General features: G+C 38.8%; 1 protein-coding gene across 1 annotated transcript; it reads left to right on the top strand.

The window, feature by feature from the left end:
- Nucleotides 1-286: 286 nt before the first annotated feature.
- On the top strand, nucleotides 287-4394 carry LOC18008744 (PH, RCC1 and FYVE domains-containing protein 1). The gene is made up of 9 exons (XM_006391265.2): nucleotides 287-395; nucleotides 784-870; nucleotides 982-1071; nucleotides 1152-1238; nucleotides 1315-1509; nucleotides 1594-3492; nucleotides 3610-3756; nucleotides 3830-4188; nucleotides 4280-4394. The coding sequence occupies exons 1-9, from the start codon at nucleotides 342-344 to the stop codon at nucleotides 4365-4367; spliced, it is 3006 nt and encodes a 1001-aa protein (XP_006391327.1). The 5' UTR covers nucleotides 287-341; the 3' UTR covers nucleotides 4368-4394.
- The last annotated feature ends 8822 nt before the right edge of the window (nucleotides 4395-13216 follow it).

The raw sequence follows: 13216 nt of genomic DNA, 5'->3' as shown, positions 1-13216 counted from the left end.
AGATATATTAAGCAAACACGGAGGCATAAACATTGGGAGAATCTTGAATTTTGGGTTAATTAAGGAAACAAAACTATTGAAATTGGGTTTAATGTTTATACTACTACAGTGGTTTTAGCAACTTAGCTGAAGACAAATCAATTTTTCTATTAGAATATAAATTACCTTTCTAGCTGAGAGAATACAAATAAGTGAAAAATCGAATTTATTTATACACAAATTCTCTTCTTTTCCTTCTTCTTTTCTTCTTCTTCTTCTTCTTCTTCTTCTTCTTCTTCTTCTTCTTCTTCTTCTTCTTCTTCTTCTTCTTCTTCTTCTTCTTCTTCGTCTCTGACAAAGTTATGGGCGAACAGCAAATCTCAGCTTCAGTGCCGCGTGACAGAACCGACGAACAGGTTTTGATGAATGTTGATCAATTCTGATTTCTTCTCTGCTTTATCTCTTACTTTTAAATTTCTTTTTCTCTTTTTCTAAATTTGAATCTTCTCTTCTTCTTAATGATTCTTGTTTCCCACCTTTTTCCACAATTTTTTGGTTACAGAAATTAAATGATTGATGCATTTTCTCCATTTTTATCTCTCTCGAGAGATTACTGTTCACACTCTGTGTTCATTCCATTACCAGTTCTCTGTCTTCAGATATTTTGTTTTCTGGAACACATTAGAATCACTACTCAAGATCTCATAACTCTGTTCATAATTAAATTCAAACTATTTTAGAGATCTGTTCAGAATTCGAGGTCTTTATGAATTTTGGTATAATGATTGAATTGTTTTGTTGCAGGCTATCTTGGCTTTGAAGAAAGGTGCACAACTTCTGAAATGTCGGAGAAGAGGAAACCCAAAGTTCTGTCCTTTCAAACTCTCCATGGTAGATTCCTTTGATTTTTTAATAAAATACCTCCAAATGTGGAAAACAAAGACAGAGAGATTGAGATCATTAAAGGGTTTTGGTAAAGTTGTGTTCTTTTTCTCTTTGAAGGATGAGAAGTATCTGATTTGGTACTCAGGACAAGAAGAGAGACAATTGAGATTGAGCTCGGTTATAACGATTGTTCGAGGACAGATCACGGTATGTAGCAAATAAACCTTTTCTTTGATCATTCCAGATTGAAGCTGATGATGAAATGTAATTTTCCTTCTTGTTCTTAGCCAAACTTTCAGAAACAAGCTCAACCAGATCGAAAGGAGCAGTCTTTTTCACTCATATATGCAAATGGAGAACACACTCTTGATCTTGTAAGTTCGGTTATGTTTGACATTTAACAAAATCAGGACTTTTCTATTTATTGAAAAGGTTTTGTTGGTGATGTAGATATGCAAGGATAAAGCACAAGCAGACTCTTGGTTTAAAGGTCTTAGAGCAGTGATAACGAAGCACCACAATGCTAGATCTTCTGCGAATCTAAGGACGAGCAGGGGAGCTCAAAGTTGCATCAATAGTCCTGCTGGTTTTATACGCAGGAAACAGAATCTTGGACTTCTTGAAGAGACCCCTGACTTCACTCAGGTAACTAAAAACTAAAAACTCTTTTCTTGCCTTGATCTTGTTTCACCATTCCAATTCTTGATGTGTATTGTTATGTTCTTGAAGATACGCAGTTTATGTGGAAGTCCATCTACATTACTTGAGGAACGTTGTTTATCGAATGGTTTGTCATGTTCTTCCGACAGTTTTTACTCCGTTGAATCAGCTGCTTCTGATGGCTTTGGTCCAGTTTCTCCCCACTATGAAACAGATTATAGTCTGAGGAACTCAGATTGTGACCGAATAGGTTCACAGAGGTTTGTTGCTTCTCCTCCTCCTAGTATCATAACTCAAACGACTACAAGATCAAATGTCCTCAAGGACATAATGATTTGGGGAGCTACAACGGGTCTTCTTGAAGGATCAAAGAATCAAAACGATGCGTTATCTCCTCAGCTTTTAGAATCTGCCACCATGTTTGATGTACAAAGTATATCTTTAGGTGCAAAACACGCTGCTCTGGTTACAAGACAAGGAGAAGTGTTCTGTTGGGGAAATGGAAACAGCGGTAAGCTTGGACTTAAAGTTAACATTGACATCGACCATCCAAAACGAGTTGAGTCACTAGAAGGTGTTGCGGTTGGATCAGTGGCTTGTAGTGATCATCAAACATGCGCTGTTACAGAATCCGGAGAGCTGTATCTGTGGGGAATCGACGGTGGAACCATTGGAGAATCAGGAAGACAATTCTTAACTAGGAAAATATCCGATCTTTTTAGCGGTTATTTGAGTGTTTCTAGCGTCGCTTGTGGCGCGTGGCACACGGCGATTGTGACTAGTTCCGGTCAGCTTTTCACTTATGGTAGTGGAACCTTTGGAGTTCTTGGACATGGGAGCCTTGAGAATGTTACAAAACCGAAAGAAGTTGAGTCTTTGAAGCGAATGAAGGTAATATCCGTCTCTTGTGGACCGTGGCACACGGCTGCAATAGTGGAAACTGCTATCGACCGGAAATATTACAATGCTAAGAGCTCCGGGAAGTTGTTTACTTGGGGAGATGGAGATAAAGGACGGTTAGGACATACAGATAGCAAGAGAAAGCTCTTGCCAACTTGTGTCTCCGAGCTAGCTGACCATGACTTTATTAAAGTCTCTTGTGGATGGACTTTAACGGTTGCACTCAGCGTTCGTGGAACGGTTTATACAATGGGAAGCTCAATCCACGGACAGTTGGGATGTCCACGGGCAAAGGATAAGTCGATAAATGTTGTTTTAGGCAATCTTACAAGACAGTTTGTTAAAGAGATTGCTTCTGGTTCACATCATGTAGCAGTGTTAACTTCGTTTGGAAATGTTTATACTTGGGGAAAAGGCGTAAACGGACAGCTTGGGTTAGGTGACGTTAGAGATAGAAACTTACCGGTTCTTGTTGAGTCTTTAGGGGATAGATTGGTAGAGAGTATAGCTTGCGGGTTGAATTTGACGGCTGCGATCTGTTTGCATAAAGAGATCTCTTTGACTGATCAAACCGCTTGTAGTTCTTGCAAATCGGTTTTTGGATTCACGAGGAAGAAGCATAACTGTTACAACTGTGGTCTCTTGTTCTGTAACGCATGTAGTAGCAAGAAAGCTGTCAATGCTTCTTTGGCACCAAACAAAAGCAAGCTTTCTCGAGTTTGTGATTCTTGCTATGATCATCTATGGAGAATAACAGAGTTTTCAAACAATGTTAAGATGGAGAAGAATCTTACTCCAAAGATGCAGTTGGTTACACGAAGGGTATCTGAGGAATGGACAGAAACAGAATCAGAGAATCAGAGGCAGAATCTTCCACAAGCTAATGAACAACCTCGATGGGGACAAGTCTCTGTTCCTTCTCTGTTTCAATTTGATAAAATGTCACTCTCTTTGAGAAGTCCTAGGAATCTATCAGTCTCTTCAAGAAGACCATCTTCTTCAAAGATTTCAACCTCGTCTGAGTCGAATAAGATCTTAATCGAAGAAATCGAAAGGCTAAAAGCCGAGGTAAAGTACTTTATCCTCTGTTTTTGGTATCTATATCATCATATTACATAGTCAAGATTCCATTTTTTTTTTTTTTTGCTGAAACATAATCAAGATTCCATTTTTATGACAATGTAGGTAAGAAATCTCCGGAAGCAGTGTGAACTTGGTAATGATAAGATTGAAGAATGTCAAAGAGAGCTCGCGAAGACATCAGAAGTTGCTAAAGAAGAAGCTGAGAAGTCTAAAGCTGCTAAAGAGATTATAAAAGCTATGGCCTCAAAGGTACAAAGTAAAACAGAGTTTATAATTATACATCTCTCTCTGTTTCTCTGTTCTCTAACTTCTTTTCTTGCAGCTTCAAACGAATAAGGATAAACAGAGTAATCTTAAGACCGGCATTGCGTGTAATCCTTCTCAAGTCTCACCAATCTTTGATGATTCCATGTCCATTCCATATCTTACACCAATCACCACGACTTGTTCACAATCCGAAAACAAACAAGTTGTAGAAAAAAGTGTCACGAAATGCTCGAGCCGTGACAGTAACATTAGGCTATTAGTAGATGCATCGCCTGCTATCACAAGAGCAGGGCTTCTCCTGAACGGAACACAAGAATCAAAAGCAGAACAAGTGGAGCAATACGAGCCTGGTGTATATATAACTTTCACGGCTTTGCCTTGTGGTCAGAAGACGCTTAAACGCGTACGATTTAGGTAAGAATATTAAGTGTGTTTGATATAGTTTATAGCAAGTTTGAAGTATGGTTAAGGGTTAATGTGATTCTTGCTTTTATTTTGGTTGCAGTCGAAAGAGGTTTTCAGAGAAGGAAGCGCAAAAATGGTGGGAGGAGAAGCAAGTTCTGGTCTATAAGAAGTATGATGCTGAAGCATGAACTAACTCTAATCGTATTTTTTTTTTTTTGGGGTCAACAACTCTTGAGTGTAATGCATTTTTGATGTTTATAAGTGATTAATTATAATTCACAAATTGCTTTATCTATCTTCAAATTTCAGCAGAGGTGGAAAGCATATACAAGTGGAATAGCTCTAACTTTATCATATCATTCAGGGGGAAAATTGGCTAATTCAGACCTAAACTTGTGGAAAGTGTTAAAGTTAGGCTTGAACTATTTTTCTAGTTAAAACATACTTAAACCTTATAAAAGTTTGATTTTCATCCGTAATCTATGTGTATTGCGCTTAAATCAATTTCCGTCCATAAATGTTAACGATCCGTTAAATCACGTATACGTGGCATCAACATCAACGACGACGTCGTTTTGGACTTATGAAGTTTAACAAGTAAAATACATAAAGCGATGTCGTTTATATCTTCTTCAACCCTTCGATACTTGACTTATCGACGACTTAGGGATTTAAAAATCAAATTCTTCAGTCTTTGGATTGTTGTTCGAATTCAATGTCTTCTTCTAGCAGTTCGGGTATTAAATATTTTTCCCTCTTATGTGTTTGTTAGTGTATTACGTTGTGAGTAGATTTCTTTTTTTTTTTCATCTGATAACTACCGCCATTGTTTTGTTTGAAGTAATCTCCTTCAAGCGGCACGAGACTGAGCGGGAAAGAGGCATACCATCGAAATGTCGATGTGGTGCCCGAGCTATTATCAGAACTTCGGAGACGTATCAAAATCCGGGGAGACTATTCTACTGTTGTCCGTATAGATCCAAGGAGGTAATGTATAGTCTCTGTTAATTAATTTGTTCTTTAGTTTGATGTCAGTGACCCATATAAATCGAGTCTGTTGTATTGTTGTTAGGATAAAAATCATCTGTTCAAGTGGACAGATGTTTCTATCGTCGAAGAGGTTGAACGCTTTCGACCTGAACTTGAAGCATTGAAAGTAGAAGCCGCTGGATTTGAGAAGGAGATTGGAGAGTTAAAAGCTGATGTCTGTTCCTGCAAAAATGAGATTGAGAAGCTTAATGCAGTCATGAGTTCCATTAAGAATGTGATGGTTAGTGGATTGGTAATGGGTGTGATCGTGTTTTACATTTTCCATTAGGATTATCTGTAGTGTTTTTTGCATTTTCCATAACGATTATGTGTTGTTTTAGTCTTTGGCATTGTCGTGTTTGAGCCACATTTTGTGTATTGATAATGAGAACACAACTCTTTGTCATTATCATGGTTTAGGTTCGACAATGTATTGAACTGTTGTTCAAATTTGTTTCACTATGCAAAATTCTCGTTCTAGAACAAAAAGAAAATCAAAAATCAGAGTAGAAGCAATAACAAGAGTCTCAAAATCCAATCAATATCATTCTCAGAACTAGAGTTTTGAAAGTAAAAGCAATAATATGAGTATCAAAATCCAAAAAACCAACAGAAAAGCCATAAACACTGGCTTTGAAAAGCAATAGAAGAGAATAAGAAAGGTTGTGTCGCGGGATAGAATGTGTTTTCGCCAAGTTAAGGAACAGATGACGTCGTTTTCACGTTTTTTCCAAAAAAATAGAGAGACCTTAAACGACGATGTCACTTACGTGGCCGCCACGTAGACCACGGCTTGACAGAAAACTTAACAGAGTTATGTTGGGAATTGGTTTTAGCACAGAGCATAAAGATGGAGTACGAAATTCAAATTATACCAAAGATTAAAAATGCCTTTCAAATGTTAACAGAGTTCAAGTATGATAAAGCACAGTACGTAATGTTTAAGTATGTTTTAACTAGAAAAATAGTTCAAGTCTAACTTTAACACTTTCCACAAGTTTAGGTCTGAATTAGCCAATTTTCCCATTCACGGTAGGCTTGAGAATTTTTGGTTTTCGGTTCGGTTTGGAGGTCTGAACCGATCGTCAATTTCCAAAATTGGAATTGGTAATCGGTTAGGATCGAACTGATCCATTTCTTTTTTTCTTCAAATTTTCCAAACAGACTTATACCGAATGATACCAAAATTTACCAATATATATATAAAACTCTGAATCAAATTAACCGAATATAACCAAAATTACCGAAAATTTTGGTTAATTTTTGCAAAATTTTAAAAATCCGAACTAACCACATCTACCGTAATGTTTTTCAGTTAATTTTGGTAAGATTTTTAAGAACCGAATTGATCAGAAAACTGAAAATGGATCGGTTCGGTTTGGTTAACCAAATTCCCAAGCCTAATTCACGGTATGGTTTAGGAAAATATAAATGGAATACTCCTACCTTGTGTAACTTAAAGTGCGATTAGTTCAACGTCAAATTTCCATTGGATCACGAGTTAGAAAGCAAACTAGGTAATATCATAACAAACACTCTTGCTAGACTAGAATCCAATCTCTCCTATACATGTTAAAAGAATTAATGTTTAATTGAAGATTGGCATAAAGAAGCTACAGAAAGATGGATTGATGAGAAAGAAAAGCATTGTTTGAAGAGAGTATAAAATTTAACGAGCTTGGACACCAAAAGTAAGATGGCTTTGGCACGCGGCAAACTGACCCCACATTATATCACGACAAGAATTTTGACATGTGCCAAAAGTGGGTCCCACTTGAGATTTATTGGGACCGAGTAACCTACAATATGCGAGTTTGTATCAAGATATAAACTCTACAAAACACCCAAATTGAGATTAAACGGAACCCATGTGGTTTTTAGTTGATGGGAAAAATGTATAGTCAATTCAGATCTGACTATTTAAATGGTAAAATAATATATATATATATATATATTTCTTTTTTAATATTATTTTTATTTTTTTCTTTGCTTTTTTTTTAAAAAAAGATATTTCTAGACGAATTATAAACAAATAATATCGTACATGAGAACCAAAAGAAAAAAATCCAAAAATAAATTACAAAACAAAAACAACAAGAACAAAGTAATAGAAGATAAACCCAGAACGAGAATTACAAATTCAAATCCACACTTTGAATGATTGTATTTTGAGAAAATTCCTAAAAACTGCTCCACACGTTAGATCAATTCACATGATTGTGAATAAAATCTGGTCTCTTGGCGATAGTGGCGGAGCCACATAAAGTATGTTGGGGTCATATGCCCCCGGTAAATTATTAAAAACTGGTGTAACTTATAAAGCAAACTATTAACGCCCCCACTAATAAAATCATACATGTTACATATATGCCCCCAATAAAAAAACTTTCTGTCTCTGCCACTGCTTGGAGATAAAAGTATCAATGTTGATGTTTCTGTCATTAATGAGACAACAGTAAAGTTCCGGATCAAGGACCAAGGAGTAAGAGAAAAGGTATTGCGGAGGTGAATGTGGAATATCAAAGATATCCCCATGATTGTTTCTAAATGGAGCCCGATTGCAGAGGAAGCACAACCAGTGATGAAGTCAATACCCTTATGGGTTATTCTCAAGAACGTACCTCATGTACAATTGGAAGGGATTAAGCTACTTGGCTAGCCCAGTGGGAACGCCAAGGCAATTACATCCTAATACTGTGTGGGTCAAGTAGTTTGATGTTGCTTGGATTTCAGTTGATGTTTATTTGACGAAACCCTTACCAACATCACAGTGTTATGAAATCGAAGAAGTGCAGGTGAAAGTTCTGTACAAATTTCCTTGGTTGCCACCACTTTGTACATTGTGTGGAGGGTGGGGACATGTAGGGACCGAATGCAAAACCCATCCTGGTCAGGTAAAGATTCTACAAAAGACTGTTACGCCGGTGACTACTACTACCAGGGAGGTTGTTGCAGATGCAACAAGCAAACAGGTTGAAAAGTCGGTGGAAAAAGTTGCAGTTGTGCAAGTTGAAAAGGTAATTGAATCTCTGTTTTCTTCTGTTTTGAAGAAGGAAAAGGGTAATGCTAAAAAGGCTCCTACAGGTTCAGTACGGAGATCTCTCTCACTTGGCGTGCAGGCGAATCAGAGTAGTTTTGCAGGAGGCGAAACAGAATGGATTTCTTCAACAAAGACATCTCGCAACCTAAAAGAAAAATCAGTGGAGTCTGAATCGGAATCTCGTTCGTCTGGCTCCCAGTATTTTGCTCTGACAGACAACAATGATGATGATTATGATGATGAGGAAGCAGAGAAAGAGGTCGATGTTGATGAGGGAAAGGAAGATGATGGAAAACTTCAGATTTCTAAAGCAACTGACTCGAGTTTAGAAAATCAGTCGGTGCAACACGAAACGGCTTTACCTGACGCAAGTGTAAAGGCCAACCGAAAAATACTTAAACGAGCTGCTAAGTCAGCTCATCGATTTGTAACTGACCGTCCCCAACAGCGACCAGTAACTCGCAAAACAAGGAGGAAGAACAACCGGGATACAAAAAAAAAACCAATCGCAATGATTGGTATTTTTTGGAATATTTGCGGCTTCAATAAACGATCCAAGCATTCAGTGGTATAAGATTGGGTGCGATGAAATAATTCTTCTTTTGGTTGCATTTTGGAAACTTGAGTGAAGTTGATGAACAGTTTGAAAATTATATCTACAGTTTTTCCGGAGTAGCCGTCTGCATCGAACTATGAATACAACCCGCTAAGGCGGATATGGGTTTTATGGAGGAAGGATATTCAGCTGAAAGTTATTTAAAAAAGCGAGCAGATGATCTCATGTGAAATAGCTTTTGCTGGTCAGGATGAGATTGTTGTTTGCTCTTTTGTATATGCTCTGAACACTGCAGCTGAGCGCAGAACTCTATGGGAGGAGATGAAAGATTTGCATGCTCATACATGTTGCGGTAGGAGATGGATGGTCTGCGGCGACTTCAATGAAGTCCTGGCGAGTGAGGATCATTCAGATGTTATCTCAGGTGCAGCTAATATCAGGGATCTTTGGATTTTCAGGATGCTATTAGCTACTGTAATATGGTTGATATTGGAATTTATGAACCTTGGTTTACTTGGTGTAACAAAAGGCAAGAAGACCTAATCCACAAGAAACTTGATAAGATGCTAATGAATGAGGATTGGCTCGTGACTTTCACGCACTCTTACTCTGTATTTGAGGCTGGGGGTTGCTCTGACCATCTGCGGGGTTGTTTCTATCTTGACAACAAACAGGAGGACATTAAAAAGCCATTCAAGTTTGTGAATCAGCTCGTAAAGGTGCCTGAATTTTTGCTGGTCGAACAGTACTAGGGAGTAACAGATGCATTGTTCCATTCGACATCTGCAATGCACATGTTGACTAAGAAACTAAAGAATCTTAAGCCAACATTGCATGAAATGTCTAAGCAGCGATGTTGTGATTTATCTAAACGCACAAAGGCAGCTTATACAGATTTGTGCAAGAAGCAAGGATGGAATTGTGCTTACTAATCAAAGTGATATCAAAGAGGAAGCAGAGCGGCATTTTTGTGAATTCCTTGGTCATTCTCTGGAGGATTTTTAAGGCGCAGAAGTTGATTTTCTTCAGAAACTACATAATACACAATCCTCGTTCGAGCGAGAACAACTTGTCTCAGAGGTAATAGAGGAAGAGATTAAAAGGGTAGTGTTCTCAATGCCAAATAACAATTCACCAGGTGTGGATGACTTTACAACAGAGTTTTTCAAGGGTGCTTGGTCGCACATAGGCAGTGATGCAACAATCACGGTGCAGTCCTTTTTTCTGTTCGGTTTCCTGCCAAAGGGTGTGCACTCCACCATCTTGGCTCTAATCCCAAAAAAGAAAGACGCGAAAAGATGAAGAACTACCGTCCTATATCATGCTGCAACGTATTATATAAGGTGATTTCAAAGATATTGGCTAACCGCTTAAAGAGATTACTTACAGGCATCATCGCACCAAACCAATCAGTCTTTGTTGAAGGCTGCCTCTTGGTCGAGAATGTACTACTTGCTTCTGAGATTGTACAAGATTATCATAGGGATGGAGCTCCTTTGCGATGCTCTATGATGATTCATATTGCAAAAGCTTTCGAAATGGTGCATTGGAGTTTTGTTTTGAATATGTTGAAAACGCTGGGTATACCTGATGTATTCGTCCACTGGATACAACATTGTATATCATCTGCTTCATTCTCGATTCAAGTGAATGGTGAGTTAGCTGGATATTTTCAGAGCAGTAGAGGGCTGCGTCAAGGTTGTGTTCTGTCTCATTATCTATTCGTGATTTGCATGAATTTGTTATCTAAGATTTTAGGTCGAGTAGCTGCAGTGAATAGAGTTGTATACCATACAAACTGCTCGCACATCAAGCTTACCCATTTTTGTTTTGCTGACGATCTGTTGGTGTTCTCTGATGGCAAATTACGATCGATAGAAGGCATAGTAGAGGTGTTTGATGAGTTCGCACGATTATCAGGGCTTAAGATAAGCCTGGAGAAATCAACGTTGTTCATGTCTGGTGTTTCAGAAGTAAACAGGGAATTAATCACCAACAGGTTTCCGTTTAATACTGGGGAGCTGTCGGTGCGGTATCTTAGACTACCCCTAAAGACAAAAAATGTCAAAAGCTGATTACGGTCCACTTATGGCAAAGATTCGAAGCAAAATGAGTATCTGGACGGTACGACACATATCCTTCGCCGGTCGTTTGCAGCTGTTGATATCGGTAATATCAGGGCTGATAAACTTCTGGATGGGCGCGTTCCAACTCCCCCAAAGTTGTATTAAAGAGGTGGAGTCAATTTGTAGTGCATTCTTATGGTCGGGTCCAGCTCTTAGTACTCGTAAAGCAAAGGTTGCATGGTTTGATGTTTGTCGTCCAAGGATCGAAGGGAGTTTGGGTATTCGATCTCTAACAGAGGAAAATACTGTCTGCAACCTAAAAATTTAATGGAGACTGTTGTCTAATAGTGCGTCGTTATGGACTGTGTGGATCAAGGAATATATTCTGCTAAGCAAGTCTGTTTAGTTTCTCCCAAACGCTCTTAATCAAGGATCATGTATATGGAAAAGAGTTCTAAAAACTTGATCTCTAGCCAGGGATTTTCATAGAATGGAAGCAAATAATGGGGAGATGACATCTTTCTGGTTTGATGAATGGAGTTCTTTTGGTCGTCTTATTGATATGGTGGGCACTCAAGGATTTATTGTTCTTGGAATTCCTGCACAGTCATCTCTGGCTAAGTTTTGACAGACTCACAGACGAAGACGCCACCGGCGTGATGAACTAAACTCTATTGAGCTGGCTATTCTTGAAGCAAAGGAAAAGAAGAACCATCGAGAAGAGAAAGCTCTTTGGTGTAAGAAGAATGGTATATTTAAACCAAGCTTCTCATCAAAGCACACATGGAATATCTTCGGAACCCAACACCGCAGAAAGTTTGGAGCGTAATGGTCTGGTTCAAAAACACAACACCAAGATGTGCGTTTATCACCTGGCTAGCGATGCTCGCTTGTCTACACTGGAGTGTATGGCGCAATGGAGTCAGGGATTGGCCACTTTATGCGTCTTCTGCTCAGCTCCAATGGAAACAAGAGAACACCTTTTTTTTAGTGTAGTTTCTCAAATCAGATATGGAGAAAGCTAATAAGAGGACTGCTCCGCGAGCATAACACTTACCGTTGGAATAAGATCTTGATGCTGCTAACGTCAAATGCTCTGCCCAAAACAGAACTATTCCTTGCTCGGTATACTCTACAGATGACCCTAACTTCGGTTTGGAAAGAACGAAATGCTAGACGTCATGGCGATATACCAGTACAAGCTGATATAATAGCAAGCATTATGGATAAGACGATTCAAATTCGGTTAAGCTCCCTGCGCCTTGCAGGCGATGCTAGATAAGAAAATGGAATGACCACCTGGTTTGGTTCAAGGCATGGATAAAAACCAAGTTACCTTATTCTCTAAAATTTTTTTTTGATATTCTGGCCGCGACCAAATTTCTTTCTTTTTATTCCTTAGGAACTAAAATGTAAAGAAAATAGTTTTTTTTTAAAATCTAATTTAACAAGTTTCAAAAAAAAAATTCAAATCCAACTAAAGAACCAGATGATTTATGAAATGTATATAGCCAAACCAAGTTAAGAGATAAGAAAATCCCTGATGATTGGTAGATTAGGGAGAGATAGAGGTAGAATCAAGACCCACTAATCTCCTTCGAATGATAGCCTGGATTTCACGAATAACATGAGCTGGAGGCTTGGAGACAGCTCGATGCAGCCGTGAATTCTTTTCCTTCCGAATCGCATAAATGGCCGCCTGAAGAATAAGCTTGCAAATATCATTAAGCTTGGACATGGAAGAAGCAGATCTTACCCATGTAACAATCGCATCAAAGCCAGATGGTGGATGAAGGATGTGGTGCGTGAAGAATGAAGACCAAATAATAACAGAGTACTGGCAATCAAAAAACAAGTGTGACTTTGATTCTGGAGCAGCTTGGAAAAGAAGACAAACATCTGGCACATCCAAACCCTAGCTCCGGAGTCTGTCTCGAGTGGGAAGACGATTTGTAGCAACCACCCAATGAATAAATGAATGCTTTGAGATCATTTGTGAGAACCAAACGGACTTCACCCAATCAACAGGTTGGCCAATCGGATGAAGCAAATCCCAATTCTTGGCTGCTGAAAAAAACATCCAGAGCACCAAGAAAATTTCTGATACGAGCATGGACCCGAGTAAAGACGAGGTGCGAACTGAGGCCCAGGACGGAAAGCAGGTTTAGGTCGGGAAACAAGGCCAAGTGGCCGACCTAAGCGAAGTGGAGGTTCAGGACGGGAAGCAAGACAAAATGGCCGACCTAAATGAAGTCCTGACCGTGCCAACCGGACCAATGACGCGATCACGAGCCAAGAAGTTATCAATGGCCATTTGGAGGTTATGTTCTGACCTATGGATCAAGA

This window comes from Eutrema salsugineum, unplaced genomic scaffold (genome assembly GCF_000478725.1).
Source record: "Eutrema salsugineum unplaced genomic scaffold, Eutsalg1_0 scaffold_9, whole genome shotgun sequence".
NCBI classification, from domain to species: Eukaryota; Viridiplantae; Streptophyta; class Magnoliopsida; order Brassicales; family Brassicaceae; genus Eutrema; species Eutrema salsugineum.
This window is presented reverse-complemented; position numbering and strand designations above follow the sequence as displayed.

Excerpts from the sequence above, each read along its gene's own strand:
- LOC18008744 (XM_006391265.2), top strand. The coding sequence starts at position 342 with ATGGGCGAACAGCAAATCTCAGCTTCAGTGCCGCGTGACAGAACCGAC. Across the intron at positions 871-981 it reads GTCCTTTCAAACTCTCCATG|GATGAGAAGTATCTGATTTG; the intron begins GTAGATTCCTTT and ends TTCTCTTTGAAG. Across the intron at positions 4,189-4,279 it reads CTTAAACGCGTACGATTTAG|TCGAAAGAGGTTTTCAGAGA; the intron begins GTAAGAATATTA and ends TTTTGGTTGCAG.